Here is a 13,375-nt window from a genome sequence, read left to right on the forward strand (position 1 = left end):
TCTACACATTACATACTCAGTGATTTGTCCCGAGTGACCCAGGGGATTGTTAGTACAGCTCTAGTGTCATTAGAACCTGTTTCCGTTTGTCTCAGTTAAGGAAGGTGATGTTCATCCCGGTACAGAGGGATGACACAAAGCTGTTTCCCTCCAGGGTCTTAAATAAGACCTATGAGAGGCCAAAGCCTTGTGCTGGTCTAAGAAAGGGGAATGTGTCTCACATACAGTGGCCTCTGGCAGGTGTGCAGGCCCGAGAGACATGCTTCTCTCTGATGCATCAGGGCCACCTTGAGTGAGGTGAAGGCAGATGAATTACGAGTTATCCACAAGCCCTTTTTGCAGAAAAGTGTCAGCAAGAGGGCATACTTACACCGCTACGGATCAGTCTCCCCCATTCCACTGCTGACTGGCTGATGGTCATTTCCCATTCAACTTAATGGGAATGGGAAACCCAAGTAGAAACTCAGTAGGAGTTCTTAGAATTACCCACTCTGCTGGAAACTTTTAACTTTTAGTGTAGAAATACAGCCTTACCGTTAGCTGATGGAATGACTTCAGTCTGCAAAATGTAAGACAGGATGTTCTCCAGAAGTGAGATCTGCCATAGACAAGAAAATGGAGTTGGCCATCACTTCCTGATGGCAGCAGAACTGTCATGCCCTAATCCCCCATGGAATTAATACACTCGTGTTCAACTTTCAGCTCTCATTTGGCCCGAAAGAGTCATAAGCTCAGGTCAACTTTGGATCTTCAGTCTTTGGAACGACGCAAAGGAAGTGAGGTACAAAATGCAAATGGCTTTCATCATGCTTTGACAACTTTTTCACTTATAACAGCCGACTTTCTTTATTTGTGAGATAATTTATCACCAATAGCAAAGCAGGACCAGAACCTTTCTCCTTATCTGCTCAGAACAGATTGATTCTACTCAGAGTTAAATGACTCTCTGCGGAGGCAGGGTTTTCCCCCCTGTAGGCCTACAACTGCACAGTTTCAGGCACCCGAGACTCATATTTTGGCTCCCTTTCGCTGCTGTAGTTCTGAGCACCTGGGATGAGCACCACATGCAGTGCCTGTGATCGCTTAGACAGCGCACTGCTCCGTCTGCTGCTGGAGTGCAGGTCCCCATTGTGATGATTCGTGAGATCTTTCTGCTCGCTGATGCAATATCATACCCCAGTCAGGGAAACTGCAGAATATCTCATTTTCAGAGCACTAACTTGCCCCAAAGAATATACTTTTGAGTCCATAACAAAGAGGTGGCTGCCGGAAGAGAGGAAAAGAGCCACCCAGCAATGAAGCCAAATGATTTAGAAATACAAATAAAATTTAACTTCTTACTCTTTAGCCTTGATATCACTGATATTCCTGGTTTGCAATTCCTATGTGCTTAAACTATCTGCTTACCTCAAAAACACCAACATTGGAGTGGGCTAGGGAGAACTGGAGCCTGAGGGAAAGAAAGGAAACAAGATGAGTCACTAGAAAGGAGAAACACGTTATTCCAGTCACTGCTGTAGAGCTCCAGGCCATAAGAAACATCCATAAAGAGACTTTGAAAGCAATATATTTTACACAATCCGTACTGTCTCGCAGGGAAAAAGGTGATTTTCTCAGGGCATTGCTGAGCACGCGTGCAAAAGGAGTATGCTAGGAGGGCTGCAGCCAGCAATGCGAGTGCGCATCTCCATCTGTGCTGCATTTTGGAAGTCCCACTGACAGTTGATTTTACCAGGGCTAGCATTAAGGACTTGCTGGCTCTCAGGTTATTTTGCAAGGATTTTGGTACTTCTACATAATCCTTTGAGTGGAGCCTTACTGGGATGGGAAGAAAAATTCTGTTCATCATATGGTACTGCTGCTGATGGCTGTGTTGCTAATGTCTCTGTTTCCAAACTCAAATACATACTCAGTACACATGCTAGTATCCAAACATGTATTCAAAACATGGTTTCTGAGTTTCCACAGTACCAGCATCCCAGCTCTCAGCACACTCTAGATTTTTCTCTCTGAATGTTGCTGCAAAAAATGCTAACAGCACTATCCTCCTCGAATTCCTAACATCTGTGTGCCCCGACAAACTTATTCTTAACCCTGTAACTGTCTTCCCAAGGGACCTCTGTGACATCAAGGTCCCAGTTCCCAGCTGTGAGGTCCTGGTAGAGCTTTTCTTTATAAAAAGTGACATGTTAGATGTCTGAAGTCCCAAGCTTCTGGTCCCCAGCTTCCTGACCCTCGGGAGTTGCAGTGCCTGAGCTGGAGAATCTCTCCTGTAAGAATAGCAGCATAGGAGAACTGCAGGGGTCCAGATTCTTTACCATGTCCTGGGCCCCTCTGCACTCTCCTACTGGCACACGTGGGCTAGAAAGCAGTTGCATCTTGCCAGCTGGAAAGGGATGACGGAAGCTCTCAGATGATTCATGGGCATCCTAACTGCCCTGCACACTTCATTTATCTGGCTCAGAGGGGAGAGTAGATGTCAGGAGCAGAGAAGTCCAATGAGACCACTGTCCTGCAGCAATCCACAGCTGTTGGGCAGTCCCTTGGGGGATTGTTGTCACAGAGCTGTTGCAGAGAAGCTTCCTGACTCCTCTAAACTGTACAAGTACAGCCACATAGAGAATTAGAAAATCTAATGCAGATGAACTCACAAGGGAAACACATTCATTAAATTATGGTTGTCTGATTGTGTGCTTAAATTGCTAATGCTGGGATTGCTAATGCTTCCAAATCACTGGAAATCCCTTCCACCCATGCTGAATTACCTGTTCAAACATAGGGAGCCCATCAATTTCTGGTCAAATATATTCAGAGCAACGCTGGTGTTGGCTGTCTGAAGAAGAAAGAAACCATGGGTCACCAGACAAAAATAAACCCAGAAAAACCAAACCAGGACCCTTGCTGTGAATTAGTCACAAATACAGAAATATCATCTTCCCATGTGGGTAATGAGATTTCACTAATCAAAGATAATCTCAGTTAAATAAACAAGCATGACTCATGCCTGCAGAACTGTCATTCCAGAGAACAAAACTTTGGTTAATCAGAGTCTCTGTATGGTTGGACGTTTGTCCATCTATAGGAAAATGTTCTTTACCATGGAAATGACCCATAGGTTAAGTGAGGCCATATAGGCACCACCTGTGACTAAGGGGAATTTGCATGTTTAAGTACAATAAATCTGGCACCTTGTTTCTTGTACAGAGCATTAGCAGGAGGAAGGAACACAGACATTTAACCCTGAGTTAAAAGTCACCCTGTTTGTGGTACTTACGATGTTCATTGTGAACAGCGACTGGGTGGCCGAGTCTGGCAGAACAGCAATCACCTCCATGGAGCCCTGAATCTCCACTGTGAAGGAATCCTGCTCTAAGCTGATGATCGGCACTTCAGTAGCCATTAGCTTCAACATCACTGGGTAGGGTGTAACTGAATATTTGGCCACCTGTAAGGTTCCAAGAAAAAAAAAGAGAGAAAAATGCTTTTTCCTGTAGAATAGATGAGAATACTGCATTTTCTAATTCTTGAAGCAATCATTTTGAAGTAGTTCCTTAAGATGAAGTTAAGGACAGCTGCTAACATAAGATTTTTTCCAAGCAAACAGGAAGTAGAAGTTTCCTGTGGTGATAAATTAACAGTCTTGGCAACATCAGGAATGCAGTGGAATATTCCTTCCACTCCAGGAATATGAATTCTTCTGTATAATTCTGAGAGAAATTAAATACTCATTTATGAACATAGAGAAGGAATGGAACATGAATGTGATGTTTAAGTAAGTCACACAATAAAGGGCTCAGGAGTCATTCACTTTGAGATTCACCCATTTCAGGAGAGAGATTCCTGCTCTGGACTGTCCTCAGAGGAGCCTCACTCTGTCCATGACCTGAATAGCGAGTCGGCTCCTCAAGGTCACTACTTAGAACAGAGTTATTAGCATCAATGCTCATGGCATTTTATGGAGAAGCCCATATGATTGATGACCGTCCCTGGAGCATTCTTAGATTTCTGAGGGAGGAACTAAATATCATCTGGGGAGCAGACACGGATGTGAAGTTCTTCAAACCATGAGTCTGATTTCATCCAACTTCCACATTCAAGGCCTAGGGTCTCATGCTTATGTTTCGTTTCTCATTCTGTCTGAGAAGGCTGGTGGAAGCCATGTATGCTCATATTCTCTGTCCTGTTACATTCATCTCCTCCACCTAAAATAAATGGAAATCCTGTGAATCTGCTTTGTCTGTTCCCTAGATGTAATCTTTCCTGCCCATCTGTCATCTTGGTTTTCTGCACATGGCCACTATAGTACCTTCCCAGGTCTTTCCTGGATTCCTTTCTGCTAGTCAGTCACAAGTTAGCAATGAAGCAAAGACAATTCTGGAGGTTTGGGCAGGGGAAAGATGTTAGTTCTAAGCTGAGGCCCCCTCAGAAGTCTCTCAAAGCAGGACTCTCAACCGGAAGCTTTCTCCTGCCTGGAGCTGGTTTTAGGTGGGAACAGCTGTGGCTTGGGCACAGTGCCCAGAGTAAAGATTGATGTGCAAGGTTATGGGCCAAGGTTGGTAACAGTGCAAGTCATTCAGCTCATTGTGGGGACGGGAGGTGACAAGGTCCATATGCTCTGCAGTTACAAGGCATATGTGTGCCCACTTCTCCAGCGCAGGAACCGTGCCGGCCCTACAAGCCTTTGGGATACAACAGTGGTGGGGTGGGTGCCTGACACACTCACCACGTGGTTTCCTAAGAGTTTGTGGATATAATGATACTCACCTCAGGGATGATACTGCCAAATATCTCTGTGCTTATGTTAAAATAGCTGCAAGTCTGGAGAAAGAAAAAGAAAAATTTACCAGATTTGATCTTCATGGTCAGCTTTTGTCTAAATGCATTATTACTGGCATTTCAATGAAGTTTTGATTCTGTATCTTTTGTTCTCAGAAATGTTCTTAAGGGACTATGTATACTTAAAGCTGATTCCCAATAATATATGCCAAAATGTTTCCCGAGAGAACAAATGCTTAAAGTCATTATAGTTTGGGCTGAAATCTATAGGTTTTGGGACTTATCCTCCTAGAGACAGGCTAGCCAAGTCTGCCAGCCTCCATGCCACATCTATTGTACTTTGACATATGCTTTGCTTCCGTGGCATCTATAGTACTTTAAGTCTGTGAAGAACCTGCAGAAAACAGCCACTGGGGCTGCTAAGTTCCCCAGAGTAGATCCTTTGTCCATCTCAGAAAAGTCTATGCCTCAGGCCTACAAAAACCTTATTTTTTTGTGGCAAAGTTGCCAATACTTGGTACCTTGCTCAGTGGAACTTGGCACCCTGACAACTGGCAAGTCAAAGCCCATCTTGGATGACCTGAGCCCCTCTAACCCCATTCTCCAGTGTCCTACTCACCTCCTCTGCAATGGTGATGTTGAAGGCCCCTGCGGTGTAGTAGGCAAATGAGTAGGTCTGAAAGAAGTACTCGGAGAAGGCAAGGTAGAGCATGGAGTCTCTTCGGTCTGGGATAGTGAAGGGAGCTGCCACGTAGGGAGGGCCAGTATAGTTTCCAGCTGGATAGACTATCCCCTGAAAGGTATTAGCAGAGAAAAAAAAAAATCAGAGTCAAAATATGACTTTAACATGACAGCACACAATTAATGCTTCTTTCTTTTCCCTTGCTCAGGCTATTTGTTTGCTGTATAAGTGAGCACATGGACTTTGCAGTACACTCTGAAACCTTGGTGAAGAAGCAGAAACCTTGGTGCTTCCAAGCAGGTGGTGAAGACAGGTTCCAGAGGTGGGACACCTTCGCAGATGACACCCGAGGTCTATTTTTTGAGATGCTGATCACCTACTGAAGACAGCCTACCACCTCAGAGAACAAAGCCTCTAAATTAAGGGCCTACATGCTGCATGAAGAGTATGATTAAGGGTCCTTATTGAAAAGCCTTATTTTCTCCTTTTCCCATCTCCAGGAATTTAAATCTGAGAACAGCTGCCTAGGGCTAATCAATGGTCTGAATTACAAAATAGATCTCTAAAACCAGAGGTCTTTCTAGATCAAAATCAGCACCTTATTCTACCCAGAAGCAAGTTGGTTGCTTGTGCAGACAAAAGAATGCTTATGAGACAGGAAAATTGTGTCAGACAATCCTAAAAGCATCTATGTTGTCTTTTCCACTGCCCATGATATTAGCCATGGCTTGCAGATCTAATACTTCCAAATGCATCCAGATTCAACAAAAAAAGGTAAAACTGATGTAAAGTGAGGAAAGTACTCAGGGGTTAAGATTTTTATCCATTTCATTAGTTTCCCCTTTTTGTTTCATCTCAAATGTCTTCTGTGTGTTCTCCCTTTATAGAGCACCTAGCGCAAGGCATCTTAAACTTAGACATCTTAGATACTATGATGATGACAACTACCCTCAACAAAATCACCTTATACAGAATGACAATCAAGTCATTTTAGAATTAGGAAATAGTCTGATTTTAGTTTCTATTTGAAAGAAACTTCCAGGCCTTCAAACTCAGCAGTACTTCTTGGGCTCCCATGCTTTTTCAAGCATCATTTGTCTTTCTATTCAAGGTGCTAGAAGCTTAATTCTTGCTCCTATAGTCTTGCCCTTTCTTTTCCTCTCATCTGACAGCAGACACATCTAGTCAGTGCAATGTGCAATCTTCCCTGACTGACTGAACAAAGAAGTCCCAGATATTAAACAACAGCGAGAGAAGGATGTAGTTGAACACTTTGCCCTTTCTCTTTTCCCATTCTCTTTTTTCTTCTAACTTGCTTAGTCAACTTTTCCTGCTCTCTATTTGCTATAACCAATCCAAGAGCAACTAAAAAAAATTTGTGGATTTTAAATAATTCATTTTACAACAGGATTGTTAAAAATTATTACAATAGCAAATGCAATATTACTTTGAGAGGTCTGTCTTCTCAGATACTGAGTCCTGGTGTTCAGAACAGCAATCATGTTACAAAGTGGATCATACAATAATAAAAACCGCAGCAATCTTGGTAAATAGCACTACAGGTAATTACCTTTAAGTCCAGGTCAATGAATGGTCGGAATACTGCTGGCAACCTATTTAAGGAGTAGTCTACTGCAGCCAAATCATCAATTGGCATTAGGACTGTAAGGGTGGTAGATAAAGCAGATTACCCAATATTACACAAAGCACAGAAATAATTTTAGGTACACTTAAAACTAAGTCCGTTCCTGAAGTAGAATGACACAAGTTTTTCCAAAGGATGGGGAAAAAAAAAACAACCAGGGACCTCCTAACATGCATTCTGACCTAAGGCTTGACATTGTTTCTACAGGCACCTTCTTTAAAGCACTTTATTTTGTCTAATGTTTTGTTATTGTGGAAAAGTAAACTTGGTCTAAACAAAAAAAAAAAAAAAGGGAAATGCCTATGCCAGTGCTTCAGGGCATAAGGAAGTTTTGGGATTCCTTGTCAAGCAGTTCTGTTAACATCCAAAGTGCCTCTAACTTGCAAATACCTTCCCAGAGAAGGTGGGTGCCTGATCTGCTTCGGTACTTGTGTTTTGCACATGGTGTCTGCCCAGCACTTCAGATGCCTTAAACTCTTGCAAATCTAACCCAAAATAGTTAAGCCAAGAAGCTTTTTTACAAAAGAACTTTTTCATTTTGCCGCTGGCAAGTCTGAAAAATTGGCAAGTAAGACTTAAATTTCCAGGCAGGCTTCAGCTTGTGAAGTGCTACGTGTGCAGGAGGACTCAGCGTGGGAGGGAAGGGAAAACTCTCTTTGCATCAGCATTGTGTGGCCTCTAAGTGGCATTTCTGTCAACAGGGGTGCATGCTGTCACATGCACAAGCCCTTGGCTTCTCAGAAATATCCTCTGCTTGTCCAAGTACCACTCCCTTTATTTAACCGTGGTTTGGTAAGCAAGGGAGCAGGCAGACTGTGGGGTCTGATATCTCTCCTGGAGGCTTTGCTGACCAGCTGCAGTGAAGGAAACGGTGGAATTTCAGTGAACAGGAGAGAAAGGAGAGCAAAAGGAAAGATATCACCAGTGACTCACCATTCAGTGACTGGAGCTCTTCATCTATCAACTGGATCCCAGATCTGATGTTGGGACATGACTGTATGAAAGCACACTCAAGTTATGGCCTGAGAAGCACGGACCCATAAGCACCTCTTACCTGCGTGCTAGCCACTCTGTCTGCCTATGTGACATACATTGAAGCATTTGCTCGTCAAAACACCTGAACTAGATTTTCTTCATCCATCTGAAGGTTTCTACCCGGTGCAATGTAAGCATATCCCATGTCAGAGCTGCCTTTAGGAAACAAAGTGAGGTGTTGCCAAAAACAGTCACCTGGGGGTGACAAAACCACAGCCTTAGTAGTGCAGGAAGGTGACAGGGTCCCCACATGGGGCTCACCAGAGATCGCTGTCCTGGGGCAGAACCACAGCCATCTCAAGCTCTGCCTCCTTTCAGAGGCCCTGGGCAAGTTATCAACAGCACTACTCACCTCTTTGATAGGATGAAGTTTAAATATGTCATACTATCAGACGATATATTACATCTCTATGTATCACCTAATATATGTTTTGGCTGCTGAGCATAAAAATTACTCAAAATCTAGGATGCGTATAGGTACACAGGCAGAGGCTTATTCTGCATTAGAATGGGAAAATATCTGTATTTTCTGCCCCTACTGCTGTCTTGGACTAGCCTCTAGCTAGTGGACTAGTCCGTATCTTGGCCATGAACTTGGCACTTTATCTGGAAGCATTTCTGGCTGGCAAAACAGTGACTGTGCTGATCAGACCAGAATAGGACTATATTACTTTTCTAGTTCTTCCTTTGCCAAGTTCACAGCACTGACTTGTGAAAGTTGTGTTCCTTACACCCCTCCCCTACGCAATTTGAAAGGCTTACGTTAGTGACCAAGGTCCTGTGAATGGGTTTCTTCAGATACTTGATAAAGAAGTTATGCAGGAAGCTAGAGGAAAGGAAGAAAGCAATTCAGGGGTCAAGTACTACAGCCATTAACAGGAAATCACATATCTCCACAGAACATGAATTTAATGGCCTCGGAGTGTGATATTCTAGTACACAAGGGAGTTCTCTGAAATGTAACAACACTCGGAGAGCCACCATTTGAATGGAGATGATTTCACCGCTAGGCATCTCAGCAATTAGCCTGGGTAGGTTCATCTTTATGAATAAGGAATTCTTCATATTACCACCATCACGTATGTACAAACACAGAATAAATAAGTAGTCTGTGCTGGAGTTAAACCATGACATAGTCTCTGCACTAGGAACTTCCATCACAAGTAAAAATCAGCAAACAAACAAACCAACCAACCCCCAGGTGACAAGAGTTGTACTCGGACAGTGAGAGAAGTACAAGAAAACAATGAGATCGTGACAGCACTCTTGTTCTGTTCGGCTTTGATAGCGCTGTGACTAGTATTACTTAAAGCACAGTACAAACCTGTAACTCCTGCCTAGAGATGAAGAGTAGAGCAGTATTTGGAAAGTGGGTGCTGAAGAAGAACAAGGGATTTTTTGATTTGACTAAAACTGCTGTATTTATCTTCTACTCACGGGACAATGTGCACAAATATAAGGGCAGTGGTCAAATTTGGCCAATTTAACACTGGATTAGGGCCCTGATTCTCACTTGTCATGCCTACAGACACCAAAATAGGTGCTTTATTTTGTGAAATTGCCTTTGTGCTATTCACTGACAGCTATTTTCTCCAGAATATATATACTCTCACTTACCCACTTTTTCCATTCAGCTTGATATCTATATCACCAGAAGTTGTCCGGCAGCTGGTAAGTGATATTGATGTATGACCCGTATTATCCAGGGGTGTTGAAAAGATTGCAGTAACAAACACCTTTGAAATGTACACTGTGCCCCTTCCACTGTCTTTGCTGCATAAAGTAAAAATAAATATATGAAAAAAAACTATTTTAATGAATGTTCAAGACTCAGTTCTTAAATGGACTCTCTTCTGTTCACTGAAGATGAATATTTTTTATTGTGTCACTCATAATGAAATTGGATTCTAATATGTCTGCAAAGAATTGAGTAGTCTACACAAATTTCCAGCTAGGAGTTTTGGAAAATGAGGGATTTGGGAAAGTAGATAATTCACTGTTGTAAAGTATTTTGTTCCAGTTACTAGACCTGCACCCACAGCAGAGGGAACTGGGATATGCCTGACAGAAGGTAGGGCAAGAGAGCTCTACTGGGTGTCTGAGGAGGGTCCATACAAACCCATGTCAGGGCCTGGAATGCTCAAATGTGCCTTTCCCCCCACCCCTCCCAGGCAATAGATCTATAAGGATATTGCTATTTGTGTTCATTTCCATCAGCTTTTAAACTATCTCTTGGAGGCAGTAACTCTTGGAGGTTTCTAACAGTTGTAGCTGCACTGTGGGGGTTTATTATACTGGGCTGTGATCCACTGTACTACCATTTTTCTAAATGTGTCATTAGCTGGCAGGCTGGACAACAGCAGCACTCAGCTAGAGCATCAGTCCTTTGCTATTCGCAGGGATGCTTCTCAGCTATGGGCTCTTTATCAGTGCTCATGGCTGAGGGGGCAGGGGCTGTCTCCCACCAGCCCAGCTGGGACTCCTGGGTTACTGCTACTACCTGTTAAAAAGAGCACCTTTGCCATGAAAAGGTCACAAGAGAAACTAAGCTTTGCATTTTTATCTTTATGTTCTCTATCAGGAAAAATCCCAGGACACATGAGGCTGTACGTACAACATCCAGGTCCTTATATTCCAGTTCATATCGATGGTTAGAGAAGCATTTCCAATCACTAGTTTTATCCCAGTCCCAGGTATGAGGGAGATGGAAGCACTGGGGAATTCAACAGCAGCCACGTGTATTCTAGAGCACGAGGGAGACAGGGAGGAGAAAAGAAAAAGAAAGGCTTATATTTCACAAGTCAGGGTGAACACAAAACAAGATTCAAGTGTCAGTCAAACACAAATTTCCCCCAGACAGAATACTTACCCTGAGATATTGTATTTGACGTTACCAAGCCCGAATTTCTCATAGCCAGTCAAATCAGGGAAATGCTCCTTCTCCATATTCCGCTTCAGGATTTCCATCCCAACCTCCTTGGCTACAGGAAAACAATGATCAGTTCAGTTGCCTTTGATAGTGCCTGGGAGTTTATAGTTATGTGCTTCTGTCTTAGGAGATGGGATGGAGACAGAGTCAGAAAGAAGAGGGTATCTCATTTGAGACCCAGCGGTGCTATTTCAGATCTCACTCCTAGTCATGGCAAGAGTTGAACTAACTGATTCAATATCTGAAATCAAATGAACCTTGATATGATGTACAATGCTGTCAAGCAGCTTACTGTATCTGCTAAACTGTGCTCTTAAACCTTCCTTTTCCTTATAGCCTGGGATCAGGACATTTCCTTCCACTGCCGTGGCTTCCCAAGATGCCTGTCATACCAGGATTCAGTGCAATACCACCACCAGATCTTGAAAAAGTCACACATACCATATTCCAACCCCTTCTGGGTGATCCTCACTTTAAGTCCAGGGTTGGCATTGAGTTGCCCACTGAGCAAACTTAAGAGGAGGAGAGAACAGCAAATCTTCACCATCTTCCTCACTTTTTTACAGGACCTGTAAATAAAAACTTATATTGATAGCAGAAGTTCATTCTATGTCACGTGGTGGCTGTACTCCCTTTTCCCGCCCTGGAGTGAGCTTTTCTGACACCAGCTTTCCCTCCAGAATGGATAAAGCGGAAAGCCCAGCAGTGATGGAAAAGAGGACCTGTTCTGGACAGACTGTTAGGGAAATAGAGCTCCTTGGGGTAGAGAGAAAAATCAGCCTATTCACTGTCACAGGGAGTGGGGAAATCACTTGGGATGCATCCTCCTGGACAAACCCTGTTGAAAGGGAAGTGGCATTGAATTTTTAGGCTGGTTTTCTTTTTTTCTTTCCCATTTAGCTAGTGAAATAAGTAGCTTATTTTTCCCCAAATTTAGAGAGCTCTCAGTGCCTCCTGGTGATTCAACAGTCATCACTGGGTCTTAGCACGTTGGAAAACCTGCTCAGCTCATTTAGTTACAGACACAGATACTCCCACTTTAGGAGCCACTTATCAGGATCTTAGCCACAACTTTGAGAAGGCCTTTATGATCCCTCTCAACAGTCAACCGAAGAAAATAATTCAGTTCCAGCAGGCAGTGTTTTCATATCCCCTAGTCTGCACGTTAATAAATGCATTCAAAAGCTCTCAGTGCAAATTTCATGGTCACATGGATGTTTACTTTTGCTTTTTTCATTCTCATTAAATCACTTCTTTTTTGCCCATTCACAGGTAGGAAATTCAGTGTTTGATGTATGTTATGAGAACAGATTAATAAATCAACGTAAGTGCCTTTACTAGTGGTTTACATAGTATTGCTAGTGCCTTGTTTCCCTTAACACCAGCAATGGCCTCTGCTCTCTATCTCAGAAAATTTTAAGAGGATACTCATAGCCTGGGACAGTGACTTAATGTCCAAGATAAAAAAAAAAAAACCAAAACCACAATATTTGTAATTCACAGAAGGTTGCCTTTCCCCAATATACTTCAGATGGACTAGTTTTATTTCATTAGAGACATTCAAAAATTAGATCTTTCATCTAAGAGAGTCACCTTTATAGTGGGGAGGGACACATCCCACCTATCTTAAAAACAAATTGCCTTGGGGGGAGTGTTCATCTTCCTCGTGGAACTACAGGATTCAGTGTCTACCTCTGAGGTGGGACAAGGTAGATAGTCAAGGTAACTACACCAGTTATATGTATTATGTGCCAGGGGTGACCAATCCATGTATGGTTGTGGGGTGATCCTTCAATTAACAGGGAGCCCCCCCACTGCCTGGTCACTCTTCACATAGAGAACCTGCTCCTAAAGACACCCATCTTCTGGACAATGCCAGCAAGTTACTTGCCAATAACCAGAGACAATTTACTTTCTGACACTAAGTTCTGCTAATGGCAGCTTTTCTGTAATACTGTGAGCAAGACCTGTCGCTCCCTTTGATGGCATGAAAAAAACCAACAGGATGCATGCCCCCTAGCCCCCTCCAAAAAAAAACCAAAACCCACAACCCAATGCCAAAAAACAAGGGGAAACCCACAATAAAGAAAAGGTATGGGTGGCACCACTGACTGGCTCTGCAGTGGGTGGGCACTTGGCTTTCCCTCCCTTCTGATCCATGTCACACAGCAGTCCTCTGTGGTTCTGCAGGAGTTACCACAGGGGTAGTGAACGAGAGAAGCAAATTCCCATACCAGGGACTCCTGTGACTGGATTTAAACTGGGATGGAGCTATGCTGTGTGAACCATGGGCTGCATGTAGTGTGAA

At 43.2% G+C, this 13,375-nt stretch overlaps 1 protein-coding gene across 1 annotated transcript in view; it reads right to left on the bottom strand.

Moving 5' to 3' along the window:
• Nucleotides 1-11,614, bottom strand: part of LOC104513306 (BPI fold-containing family C protein-like) — a 13,312-nt gene extending 1,698 nt beyond the window's left edge. The window contains exons 1-13 of the mRNA XM_010156621.1: nucleotides 11,509-11,614; nucleotides 11,008-11,119; nucleotides 10,753-10,881; nucleotides 9,756-9,911; nucleotides 8,901-8,964; nucleotides 8,037-8,097; nucleotides 7,029-7,120; nucleotides 5,396-5,569; nucleotides 4,765-4,818; nucleotides 3,275-3,445; nucleotides 2,766-2,833; nucleotides 1,408-1,450; nucleotides 535-598 (exon numbers count right to left, since the gene is read on the bottom strand). Coding sequence (XP_010154923.1) covers nucleotides 535-598; nucleotides 1,408-1,450; nucleotides 2,766-2,833; nucleotides 3,275-3,445; nucleotides 4,765-4,818; nucleotides 5,396-5,569; nucleotides 7,029-7,120; nucleotides 8,037-8,097; nucleotides 8,901-8,964; nucleotides 9,756-9,911; nucleotides 10,753-10,881; nucleotides 11,008-11,119; nucleotides 11,509-11,614 — 1,294 coding nt within the window. The remainder of the gene's footprint in view (nucleotides 1-534; nucleotides 599-1,407; nucleotides 1,451-2,765; nucleotides 2,834-3,274; nucleotides 3,446-4,764; nucleotides 4,819-5,395; nucleotides 5,570-7,028; nucleotides 7,121-8,036; nucleotides 8,098-8,900; nucleotides 8,965-9,755; nucleotides 9,912-10,752; nucleotides 10,882-11,007; nucleotides 11,120-11,508) is intronic.
• Nucleotides 11,615-13,375: the final 1,761 nt, after the last annotated feature.

The sequence above is a fragment of the Eurypyga helias genome, unplaced genomic scaffold, assembly GCF_000690775.1.
Source record: "Eurypyga helias isolate BGI_N326 unplaced genomic scaffold, ASM69077v1 scaffold8210, whole genome shotgun sequence".
Taxonomy (NCBI): domain Eukaryota; kingdom Metazoa; phylum Chordata; class Aves; order Eurypygiformes; family Eurypygidae; genus Eurypyga; species Eurypyga helias.